This window comes from Arvicola amphibius, chromosome 1, assembly GCF_903992535.2.
Source record: "Arvicola amphibius chromosome 1, mArvAmp1.2, whole genome shotgun sequence".
Taxonomy (NCBI): domain Eukaryota; kingdom Metazoa; phylum Chordata; class Mammalia; order Rodentia; family Cricetidae; genus Arvicola; species Arvicola amphibius.
Genome location: NC_052047.1, coordinates 47019515 through 47033148, shown reverse-complemented (window position 1 = coordinate 47033148; position 13634 = coordinate 47019515). Strand labels below are relative to the sequence as shown.

Here is a 13634-nt window from a genome sequence, read left to right as displayed (position 1 = left end):
TGTGAGCATTTATAATTCAGAAGTTATAAATACAGGTAAATTTTTTCAGTGTATATTACCCAAAAAAATAATTCCTATAATTGATTTGATTTCTTTTGTTTATATGTCAGCATACATATGAGCAAAAAGTTTTAAAAAACAAATTAAAAATTAATAGTGTAAACTCACTGAAACTTTTCTAAAACACTATTTCCTCAGATGTTACCAGAACTGTGTTTATCTCTGCTTTAAATGAGAGATAAAAAAGTGCTAGGATAAAATGTAGATAATACAATATCTCACTAATAATTTGCAGAACTGTCCCCCTCACACAGGAATGGTCATCTTCTTTGACTACACATACACTGTAGATTGTCAGAGAAGTAAAAAGACAGCCTGTCCTGTCCAGCTTGGATCAACTGAATTCACACTGGCAGGGCACTGAGTAACGGGTGGCACAGCTACTGGGCCTCCCATCACATAATCTGCATGTTAACAGAGAAAAGTCACAGTAGGTGCCATATGGCCCAGATTAAACCCAACAGCCATTTCAAATCCAATCTTGAAAGTAACTGAAACTTAAGACTATTTCCTACAGGCAGTTTGAGTAGAAGCTGAAGAGTGGCTCTCACATTCTTCCTGCTGGAATCAGCACAAGGCTGCAACAGTACCACTATTTACACAGCACCGTCTCTAAGGCTCTAACCAGTGTTGTGAGTTAGGGATATGAACTGGTTTATGATTGGAGGAAGAAGACACACAGTCATATTCTGGCGTATATGATAGTCACATGTATTAAGACCATGGTTAAATACCTAGAAAACTAAAAAAAAATTACTAGAATTAAAATGTTTTAATAGGATATTCTATAAAAATATTTAAAAATCAGTAGCTTTTTCCATATTATCAACCTGAAATACAGAAGTGAGACACACCTGGTTTATTATAGCAGGAACATGAAAAAGTTTAATGTCGAGAGCCTTGGAGCGCACACAGTGCGAGGAAAACAGTGCACACACAAGACAGAGAGCAGTAAAACCTGACCCCAGGAGACCTGCCAGGCCCCATTCTGAGCTTATGGTGTGCATCCATTTTCCCTCACAACAAAGTGCTGCTTGCTTTCTCTGCAGCCCACAAAAGCTTATAGATTTGTCTTACACAATAGAGATCTCCATCGTATTCTTGGATGGGATGCCTTAACATCATAAAACATCACTTTTGTCTAAAAAAATGGTCAAATCTCTTTTATTTTTAACCAGGTGAGTCACCTTATGATGTTTATGAGGTTAAGTGTCTAGGAATAAGCAAATCATTAAAGAAAGCGGAGTAGCGAATTAGTGAGTAGCCCTGGCTCTATAATTTTACTTTGGTGGAAAATGCTGATGCTGATAATTAGCTGTTACACTGGCAGAAAACAGCAAGACCTTTTGATACAAGACACAATAATAAGTTCCAGGAAATATACAGATATTTGAGTGAAAAATTAGCAGCTTTTCAAAAACGATTTGTATGAACATGTAGTGTGAAAGTCTCTCCTAATGCAACGAAACCCAAAACCACAAAGAACATCTAAGGAATTGTCAGTGTTTACCAAAAAATTCAAACAGCATGTTATTTTGAAGAAAAGTGCTTACAACACAATGACAGAAGGTTGATTCTCCTTCTTAATGAAGAGACTGACACATTATAGAGAGAAAGACCACCGAATGGACAGACAGATAATGCTGTGACGGGCGAATCCCTGCTATGGAAATCTAAGGCCAGGATGCAGAGGGGAGGATCTTCAGGTTGTTGATTGAAAAAAGTGCAAACGAACACAACAATGCAATATCATTTCTCATTAATGCAGGGTTTATAGAGGTAGATGTGTAGATTAAATGTTGCCTCATTTTGCTGGGGGACTATGAATTGGTATTGTTCTTGAAGAGTAGTCAGGCAGTCCGTGTGTTGACGGAAGGTGTGTATAGTTTTCACCCTAGAGCTCCACTTTGCCTGTTTATCCTACAGACAGAGCAGCATAGTGCAGGAGGGGATTTACTGCAGCTTGTGCATAAGGACAAGCTACTTAGAGACAGCCTGAGTCTCCATTGGGAGGGAAGTGACTTTAAAGCTGTGGTGTGCAAGTCTTAAAGGATTTGAACCAGGGCTGACCTAGAAGCCTTCTCCCGAGGACCAGCTCTGGTGTGGGAAGTCCTTCTGTATATGTGTTGCTTTTATTGGTTAATCAATAAAGAAGCTGTTTTGGCCTGTGATAGGGCAGAATAGAGCTAGGTGGTAGGGGTCGGGGAGACTAAACTGAATGCTGGGAAGAAGAAGGTGGAGTCAGTGAGATGCCATGTAGCTGCAAGAGGGGAAAGATGCAAGCTGCCACCTGGAACTTTGCTGGTAGGCCACGAGTGTTATGGCAAAATACAAAATAATGGAAATGAGTTAATACTAGATATAAAAGCTAGCTAGCAATACGCTTAAGCTATTGGCCAAACAGTATTGCAAATAATATAGTTTCTGTGTAATTATTTCATGGTCTGGGCAGCCAGGAACGAACAAGCAGCCTCCCCAAGCACAGCTAGCCTAGTATTCACATCTAGATGCTTCACAAGCTGCAAAGGAGAAAAGCAAACAGTAGTTGTGCCCAGCTGTAAAGCCTTGAACCCTGACAATGACTAGTCTGTGGCTTTGGACAGTGAGTTAGTGCGCTCTGGACCTAAGCTCCTCAGATGTGGGTGGAGATGGTTCTCATTGTTCTGTTTAATTTTATTAAAGTAACCATCAGATATACCTAGTTCATAAATGTTATTGTCATTATTATAGTTAATAAGTTTATCAAATATTGATTGAATACTCAGTAGGTACCTGTGATGAAAATAGGCATATTATTAAACATCTACTGTTACTTATCATTACTTAGTAATGAATAGATGGATAATGGATAAAACATAGTCTCTAACTTAAATGCCATAATTTTATTATTGACTATTGTTTATTAAGGTTTGAGGATGACATTATAAACATTAAATTTTTATATGCTTTACTTTTAAATACAGGACATCCTATATTATGAGCAACTTAAGACCAATGTGATACAGCATGACCTTTTGGTGGACAGTCTAATTTATAAAGTAAGTAAAAGTATTTATGGTTTTCCATTTTATCAGTGGCATTTACAGTGAAAAACTTTCTCCCTGCAGGGCTTGAACTATGGGCAAAAGTACATATTAAACTTGAAAAACAATTTGAGTGACTATGTGATAGTACATGTCTAGGATGCCTGTACCCTGAATCCAGAGAAAGGAAGACCAGGAGGGGTTCAGGGTCATGCTTGGATTTTTAGTGAGTTTGAAACTAACCTGGGCTTTATGAGACCCTCTCAAAAATAACCCCACAAAAACAAAGACAAAAAAAATGAAAGAAAGGAAGGAAAGAAGGCAAGTGAGGGAGGAAATAACTGACATGATCATTGTACCTGTGAAGTTGAGGCTGATTTCCCAAGCTTGAGGTCTGCAGGCATGTTGTCTTCTTTCTGAGGGAATTGTTCTTATGTTCTTTTCCCAACCCCTCCATGTTTTTGTGAAGAGAAAAAACTTTGGTCATTTTAAATTCAAGTCTTTCACACAAAGAAAGTGGAAAAACAACTAAAATTAAAACAAGACTATAGTATTTTAATTCTATTTATCTCATAATTATTTAGGGCTTATTGTATATTTTATTTGTAATAAAGCTATTTTAAATTATGTGCATGTGTCTTCATATGGGAGTGTGCACATGAAGCAGGTGCCCCTGGAGTTACAGGTGGTTGTGAGCTGTCTGAAGTGAGAAAACTTAAATCTTCTGCAAGAGTGGTTCTGTACTTGACCACTGAACCATCTCTTCAGTCACATAATAAACACTTGTTTAATCTTCTAAATATGTCGTCAAGTATATCTCAACTTAATAAGTACTACTCAAAAATGTAGTACATTGAGTAGTTGGTGCCAGGAATTAAACTGTAAATATAGACATTTCCCCTGGAATGATTATGGTCAAGAAATGTGTGGGAAAGGATAATAAATCCCTTCTCTGAATTGAACTCTTAGATTCTTTTATCTATACTGGCTTCTCCTCACCTCCCCAACAACTTACCTTGTGGCTGTAACCTCTAGTTCTATTGTTTACTCTGGCCTGCCAGTTATACCAGTGTTTCTCATTCATTTTTTTTTATCACATTCCCAAGGAAAAGGCTTAATTAACCTCTAATAAGAATTAACAACAATCAGCAAGATTCTCTTGGGTAAGGATTTGCTTTGGCATTCCACAAGCCTCTGTAAGACATCATTTTTACCGCTGAGACCATTTGGCTCTGAGTCAGTCTCACCTTTGCTGTGAAGGTACTGCTTTACCTTCCCCATGGAACCTCTGATGAGTGATCCATTTCTTTGCCTGTGCTCTGTAGTTTCAAGTTTTCTCCAGAGCTATTCATGACTTATTCCATCCATCCTCGACTTCTGTTTGGTTCAGCTGCTTAGCTGATTGTTCTAGACTGTTTCAGCGGTATAGTCGTGGATCATTTTAATCCATCATTATGATTTTTCCATATTTTTATTACATATTTATTCTTTTCATTGATATGGTAGATTTTTATGTTTTGTTTGCATGTACATTTGCACACTAGAAGAGGGCAACAGATCCCATAGGGCTAAGTTATAGACAGTTGTGAGCCTCCATGTGGGTACTTGGAATTAAGACCTCTGGAAGAGCAACCAGTGAGTGCTCTTAACCACTGAACCATCTCTCTGACTGATAGAGTAGACTTCTTGAAGATAAACATTGTCTTTATTTTCTTTGTGTTTTTGTTTTGGTGTCCTTCAATCTGATCATCTTTATCTGCTATCTTGTGCTCTGTAAAGATTTGTCACTTGTATTGGTTTAATAAAATGCTGATTGGCCAGAAGCCAGGCAGGAAGTATGGGTGAGCAACCAGAACAGGAGAATTGTGGGAAGAGGAAAGGCTCATTCTACAGTCATCACCTAGACACAGAGAAAGAAAGATGAGAATGCTCCACTGATAAAGGAAATGAGAGGCTATGGATTTATTCTGGGTTAAGAAAAAAAAATCAGGTTTGATCAAGGAAGATCCCCCGAAAAAATCTCCAATAGAAGCAGATGGCCCAGATGATCTAACATTTCAGAGGACCTCTGTTGGAATTTTTTCTGAGTTCTACATCTAGAACAGCCTCAAGACTTCTGGCTGAGATGATCAAGCCTCACAGAATATTCCAGTCTGGACTTAACCATAATCCTAATTTTTTATGCCCCCATAAGATTATTAGCACTCCAAGTCAGCAGGAAGTAGCCTAGAAAATTATGCTCACGTTCCTCCCAAAATGGATTATAGATGTTTGTCTTTGTTTAGAGTGTTGGTTACAAGTTATGGATACTGGTCAGTAAAAAACGCAAAACAAAGATTACATTCAGAGTTTTTGTTTTGGAAAAAACAAAGGGAGGTGCTGTGGGACAATTATCTTGTACCTTGTAAAGATTTTTTTTTGTTGTTTTTTCGAGACAGAGTTTCTCTGTGGCTTTGAAGCCTGTCCTGGAACTAGCTCTTGTAGACCAGGATGGCCTCGAACTCACAGAGATCCATCTGCCTCTGCCTCCCAAGTGCTGGGATTAAAGGCATGCGCCACCACTGCCCGGCCCCTGTAAAGATTTGTCACTTGTGTTGGTTTAATAAAACACTGATTGGCCAGTAGCCATGCAGGAAGTATAGGCGGGGTGACCAGAACAGGAGAATTCTGGGAAGAGGAAAGGCTCAGGCTGCAGTTGTTATCCAGACACAGAGGAAGCTAGATGAGAATGCCTCATGGATAGAAGGTATCAAGCTTTACCATGTAGGCTAACACAGGCAAGAATTATGGGTTAATGTAAGATATAAGAGTTAATAAGAAGCCTGAGCCAATAGGACAACCAGTTTATAATTAATGTAAGTTTTTGTGTGTTTCTTTGGGACTAAATAGCTATGGAACTGGGTAGGACAGAAACCTCTATCAACACTGATCAACCAGTGAGTACTTTGTTGAATTGATTATATAGTGGGTTCAATAGTATCAGCATCTGTTGGGTGTAGAGGATCTTCAAGGTACAGTGTATCTACTTAAGAATATACCTGGAGGGGCCTTTAATCAACTCTTAGAGTTTGCTGAGTACTGGCTCAGAATCTTAGCACTTCCCATACCTTTTGACATAAGTAGTAATGCAGCACTTCTTTATTGTTTAGATTGCCAGCTTGCAAAAAATTCATGGAGACTTATTAATTATAAAAGCTTGGGCAAAGCTTAGGTTTATTCCTAACCAGTTCTTATAACTTAAATTAGCCCATATCTTTTAGTCTACATTTTTCCACGAGGCTCATTTTCTCATCTTCATACTGCTCATCCTGCTTCCTCTGCATCTAACTGATGGACTCCACCTTTCTTCTTCCCAGAGTTCTCTCTCTGCCCAGAAATACCACGTATATTCTCCTGCCTAGCTATTGGCCAGCCAACTTTTTATTACACCAGTCACAGGAACTCATATTCACACAGTGTATAAATATCCCATAACATAATAATCTACCCATTTACAGACATGGAGACTCAGCTTTCTGTTGTTATGGTGACAGTATATGAGATGCTATTGTTGAAGAAGGAAAGGCTTACTTTACTGTATACTTCATACTATGGAGTCCTAGTGCTTTTTGGTCTGGGAAGTCAGTACCTCATGGCAAGAGTCAAGGTAGAGCAAAGCTATTTGCCTCGTGGCAGCTAAGGTCCAAAGAAAGGACAAAGTTACTTGGGTCCATATCTCTTCGATTCACCTCTCAGTAACTGTACTTTTCTCACTGGGTGCCAGCATTTAAAGTTCCAGCACTTCTCAGAAGTGCATGAAGTGGAGATTAAACCTTTATCACATAGACTTTTGGGGGTCATTTATCAAAGCACAGTGGCCTAGATTTGGAGTAGTGTAGCTAAAGTTATGCAACTAGAAGTAGTGTAAGTGAATTAAACTCTTACTCAGATCTGGTGGGATGTTCGTGCTTTTCACCCTGAAGTGCACAATCAACATCTCAAGTCACCATAAAACCTGTTCAGAGACAGTCTAGGGGGGATTCTGATGTTTTGCTTTTTCTCTGAGCTTTGGTTGGTTTGCTACTGGATAGGTCACCTACGTAATGATACATTGCATCACATCACCAAGAACTGCAATTGGGCCATTAGTTTCTGTTAATTTCATCATTGAGCCATCAAGTCATGTTTTGATGGCTTAGGTGTCAGACCCTGTGATGGAGCTAAGTGTATATAAAGCAAGGCACTGGAGATGAGAGAGCCAAAAGTCTCTTTGGGAGAGTAGAATTCTTTTAAGTAGTCTCAGAGCAAGAAATGCACACAGAAGTATGTAAAGAAAGGAACAACATTCTTTCCAGTAGATGACATGAACCAGCCCTGAAGAATGAGTTCATGGGGCAGAAAGTCACAGTTAGCCTCCCAAGAGCAGGTGGTGATTTTCAAGTGACCAATGGCAAACACATAGGAGATGTTTTGAGAGAATGGCTAAGTGTGTTAGCTGTGAGTGGTGAGGGTGGGGTTTAGTCTGGGGGAGAGTGTTACAACTGCAGCTGGGCGTGTGACCCTGTTGGTTTTTCTTTTCTAGCTTTAAGACATCTAGGAGGAGATTAACTGAAATAAATCTTAAGGAGTTTTAATGAAACTTTAAGAAATTAGAAATCAAATAGTGTAGTACATATTTTGCTGAGTAAATATGTAATAGGAATAAAATCTTACCAGGAAATTTCTAAAACATCACATTAAATATATAATTCATTGTAATATTATTTCCAAATGTTGCATTTATTCTTTAGAGTTAGAGGCAGTTTCATTGAGTAATTTTCAGTGCTTTGTAACTTTTAATTGCAGGATGTGAAACTGACAGCAAGCAATGATGATTACTATTTTGTATTTGAAGATTATTTATATCAGGTAAGTTTTTAAGTTATCCAGATCTTTGTTTTAAATTCTCCAAGTTATAATATTTTAGAGATATTCTATAGTTAAATAAATATTCCAAATTCCAAAGTGAGTTTCTGGGCTGCCCCTTTTGGTTAAATGTGCCTCAGCCAAGATGTGCTAGCAGGTCAGTTTTCTACAGTTTTTGTTGGCACAAATTATAAAACTGGATGTCGACTTAATACTTAAGCAATCCCAAGATGTTTAGAGAATGTATTTTACATGATACTTTCTATTGGATATAATAATAAATAGTTAAATTTCTAAAACCAGTGTGGAGAATCATGATTATTCTGATCATTTTGACATACACAAACTTCAAACATCAATTAAAAATATTTCAGAGTACAGGCTAAATGAGAGAGGGGAATTTGGGGTGTATGGACTCAAGATACATTGCACATATGTATAAAACTGTCAAAGAATAAATAAATATTTTTTAAAAATAAGCATGTCAAAGAACTAAAGAATCCATTCTTGAATAAGTAAAGGAAGGTTGGATGACTTATTAATCAAGTAGATAAGGTCAATAAAGAGATGAAAATAAAACAAATTCCAGAGTTGAAAAATAAAATAACTGAAATGAAAAGTTCTCTGAGTGGCTAACAGTATATTTGAAAAATCAGTAAGTAATTAGTGAATTTGGAAGATAGATCAGTAGATAAGTGAACAGAACTTGCTTTCCTTATCCAAAAGTTGAGTATTTTTAGGATTTTAATATTACTCTCTGGCTGAGGTTTCCCCAATATCATAGAATTCTAGATTTCCTTCTCCTATGATTTAGTTCCTAATATAATGGATCCTTTCTGAACTGATTTCTAAGGAAAATATAGTAGTTAATTTTATACAAGTAAAGATATAATTTGAACCAAAAAACCCTGAAACATCTAAATTTCTCTGCTTATTAAAAAGTTTAGTCTTTTTTATGCTGTTTTAATCACAAATACAAAACTGTTATAACAGGACCAAGGGGATGGCTCTCTGAATAAAGTACCTGGATACAAGCTTGGGAACTAGAGTTCTTATCCCCAGAACCCATGTACGTCTTGGTGGGCATGTGGTCTGCCGGTCATTCCCGTTTTCAGAAGGCACAGACAGGCACACACATCCAAACACTTATAAATGTACACATGCACATGCATCTATACACATACATACATATACACCATACTACATTAAAAGTGTTATAACACCAAACTTATGGACATATCCATTACCATGTACCAACCAAGAGCCAACAATGTCATGATTTATAGTCTCTGACTGTTGTATTTCAATGTGTGATTACAGAGAGTATAAATTTGACAAGCTTATCACATTGGTGAATGAGGAGAGACCGTCAGTTTTAAGTTCCAACTGTAAAGTCTTTTGGTGGTGGTAACAGAAGTTTGCTGGGTGACAAATTCACCTGCTGACAGAGTCAGTGAGCAAGGGTAACAATTTCTCCAGTTAATAACAGAATAACCCATAAGAGCATATCCATTCCACCCCCACATAAGTGACTTGTATGTAAGAAACTTGAAAGTAAACAAGTCAGACAGCAGCATCATTTTCAAACAGTGCATGTGTTTGCCGAGGAAAACCAGGACCATCTTCAGGGAATCCTAACGGTCACCACACTGTAAACTACAGTTCCCTTAATGGCCCGCGGTCTAGGTGCTGAGGCAGGGCATGGATGTAGAGGAGGTTTGGAATTGTTGGTGAGGGCTGTGTAAAGTTCTCACAGTGTATACTGAGAGTATTCTCAACATGACCTTTAGCGCCTACTCATTTTTATCAACATTTTAGTTCAAATTCCATTCTTTTTAAGTTTTCCATAATTTTTCCCAACTGTATCTCATGACTGCTGTTTCTGCTGTAGTTTAGAAATAATACTAAACAAGAGTTATTATTAACTATATGTGGGGCATACCCTATCTCACGAATTTATGATAACTTTTCCATAACTGAATCCACTGACTATCGATTCCCTCCTGTGTGCTCTGCAAACTCTGGCAGTGGCTGCTCTGATCCCCACTGATGTGCGTTTGGCCCTTTAAAAGTCTCACGTCAGTAGGCTCTGCCATCTTTGTCTGTCTGTGACAGGCCTGCCTCAATCAGCAGGGCCATCTGGTTCATCCATACTGTCTCATGTGGCAAGATGTCATTCTTTTTAAAGACTAAATTTTAGTCTATTGTGCATACACACTATTTTCTTTATTCATTTTTCTAAATAAGCGTCGATATAGATCTTTATTCTCATTGCTAATGAGAGGACACTTGAGGTTTCTCTTTTGAGAAATTACTCAATTAAGTTTTTTTTACATAGTCAGGTATTAATAAATACTTTTTTCACTGGGCGATGGTGACACACGCCTTTAATCCCAGCACTCAGAAGGGAGAAGCACATGGATCTCTGTGAGTATGAGGTCGGCCTGGTCTACAGAGTAAGTTTCAGGACAGCCAGGGCTGCACAGAAAAACCCTGTCTCAAAAAAAAAATACTTTTTCATTATGATATTTTAAAGCTATTTTATAAATAGTCCAATTACTTAAAACTTTATAAATAATTTAATATACTTACAGATGATATAGTTTTATACATAAAAGACCCTAAAAACTCTACCAGGAAAATTAGACAGCTGATAACACCTTCAGCAAAGTAACAGGGCACAAAATTAGCACACAAAAATCAGTAGCTTTTCTATATACAAATGGCAAAAGGAAATCAGGGAACCATATCTTTCACAGTACCCTAAAATGACAACAGTAAACCCTTGGGACAACACCAGTCAAGCACATGGAAGACTTGTATAATAAAAACTTTAAGACACTCAAGAAAGAAATTGAATAAAACACCAGAAGATGGAAAAAACTCCCATGCCCATGGATTGGTAGGATTAATATTGTGAAAACGGCCATACTACCAAAAGCAGTCTACAGATTCAGCACAATCCCCATCAAAATCCCAACACAGTTCAAAGAAACTGAACAATCTTCAACTTCATATGGAAGCTCACACACATGCACACACATGCGCGCACACACACACACAAACACACACATGGAAAAAAAGAAAAAAAAACAGGATAGCAAAAGAAACCTAAATAATAAAAGAACTTATGCAGGTATGACCATTACATATTTCAAGTTGTACTACAGAGCTACAACAATATAAACAATATTGTACCTGCATAAAAACAGACATATTTCATGACCAGTGAAATGGAATTGAAGACACAGACATAAGTCCATACACCTATGGACTTCTGAGTTTTGATAAAGAAGTCAAAAATATACACTAGATAAAATACAGCATCTTCAACAAATGGACACATCAGACTGAATGGCTGCATGTAGAAGAAAGAAAATAAATCTATACTTACCATCCTGCACAAAATTCAACTTCAGATTGATCGAGTACTTCAGCATAAGACCAGATACCCTGAATCTGTTAGAAGAGAAAGGAGAGAATGACCTTGAACTCAATAGCACAGAAAGGACATTCTAACCCCCATCACTTTTCCCTCTCAACCTCATGTGCTCTTTCTTAGAAAAACAAAACCAACAACATGTATTGCACTGGTGGGGGACCATCTTCTGTAGAATGGATAGCCTGTCAGGTCACATTCCTAAAGAAAACTGACCTTCCCTCTCTGTCAGTCATCAGGTGCCAATAGTTCCTCAGCTGGGCTGGGACTTCATGTGCCCCTCGCCTATCCACACAGGGATTTTTATCTTGCTTGGTCTTATGCAGGTCCTGCACACATTAGTCGCAGCCACTGTGAGGTTCTGTGCACAGCTGATCACGCCTCTTCAATTTCCTTGTTTTTCTTGGCCTCTAGGCTACGAGGTCATGAGCTTTCTTGTGTTTTGCCTGCTGGCATTGCCATCGAGCTTGGCTGATTTTTCACTGCTTCCTCCTCTCTAGTGTCTTATTCTGGAATCCCCAAACCATACCCTTTCCTCCTTTTTTCTTTCTTTCCTTCTTTTGGACTCTGTACAGCACATACAGTAGTCAGTGTGATGTCATAGGTCCCAATGTCTGTTCATTTTAGTACTTTCTTTCTTCTGTTTCACAAACCCATTATTTCCGCTGCTTTATCTTCAGCCCTGGAGGATATATTCCACCTGTTCCAATCTGCCTTTGATCCTTCCAGCGAATTTTCATTTCAGTCTTTGTTTTGTGTTGTTTTTCTGAATTCATTGTCTCTCAATTGGGGTCTCCATTTTGTTCAAATGTTATTGTTTATTTTCTCCACATATTTCTTTATGTGATCCTCTTTGAGATCATCATCTTAACCCCCAAACATTTAAATATTCTATCAGATCTTTGTAGGGACAATTTCATTTGACTTTTTCATTTGAATGACCCATACTTTCTCATTTCTTTGTATTTGTTCTTTATGATTTTTGTTGAAAACTGGATATTTGAGTATAATAATGTATCTCTCTCTGAAAAATCATACTTTCTTCACCTCTTAGCCCATATTTTTAGGTATTGTTTGGAGGTTTTGTTGCTTTGATTTTTGTAAGTTCTTTCCAAACTCGGCATGAGATACAACATTAAGGTCTCTCCAGAACTTTTCTGAGCCCACATTTTTACCTGAGCATGGCAGATTACCTTCTCAGTTTTTCCGTAGTCAGGGGCATTTGTTAAAATGTCCTGTCTCCTAACAGGAGGAAAAAGAGAATGGAACAGGGGTGGGAGCGGTCTACTCTTTAAATCCAGGACCTTGACTTCAGCTAGAGAGCAGTGGAGGTATGTGTAACAGCGGACCCTTCTCCACCTCCACCCTCCACCTCTGCACTACTCCAGGCAGACGCAGTAGTCACCAGTCAGGAAGTAGGTGTGCAGTGTGGTGTGCAGGTCTACAGCGCAGCAAGGAAAGGGGTGTAGCTCCCACTGTGACATGGAATTCTGAGTCTTATTTCTCTGTCTGTAAGGAACAGCAGGCGTGCTGGAATTTTTTGGGACGTACACTATAAGGAAGTAGCAATCATAACTAGAAAATTTAAATTTGGTTACTTACAAAGTAAGTAAAAATCACATTTGTATTGTGTGGCGTTATGCCTGGTAGTTATTTGCTTTGTTTACAAGAGTATTAAGAACATATACACGACTGCTTCTCAAGAGTGGGGAGGGGTAAATGCTGCTGTGTTGTGAGCTGGCATTGGCCATGTTAGCCACGATTTACCACTGCAGGTCCCCTGAAAACTCCAAGGTGTCCACAGACTCCATGCCTCCCAGAGAGCTCTGTGAGACACCGCTGCCTGCACGGTAGGAAGACAGCGTCATGGCTTCCTGCTGCTTCATTATCATCATAGAGTCCTCTTGATAGCTAATTCTTAGAACCACATAAAACGTTCCATTGTTTGGGTTTGAGTTTTGAAATTGGGACTTGCTGTGTAGCCCATGCTGTCCTGAAACTACTGATCCTCCTGCCTCAGCCGAATCTCAAGACTGGGACTGCAGGGATGCCTGGCTCTCCAGGGTAACCTTATTCCCTTTTTCAGATGAAATGCAGAAGATAAGATCCCAAGCTCATACAACTTCAAGGACCCCAAGCCTGTTCCATGTCCAAAACCCAGTAAGCCACACTGCCCTTTAATTTATGAAAAATTTAAGGCAGGGAAGAGTACTTTTCAAGCCATTCTT

General features: G+C 38.5%; 1 protein-coding gene across 1 annotated transcript in view; it reads left to right on the top strand.

Moving 5' to 3' along the window:
• Tbc1d19 (TBC1 domain family member 19) overlaps window positions 1–13634 on the top strand; it is a 123335-nt gene that overhangs the window by 52903 nt on the left and 56798 nt on the right. Inside the window, exons 12-13 of the mRNA XM_038348808.1 lie at window positions 3024–3098; window positions 7908–7970. Coding sequence (XP_038204736.1) covers window positions 3024–3098; window positions 7908–7970 — 138 coding nt within the window. The remainder of the gene's footprint in view (window positions 1–3023; window positions 3099–7907; window positions 7971–13634) is intronic.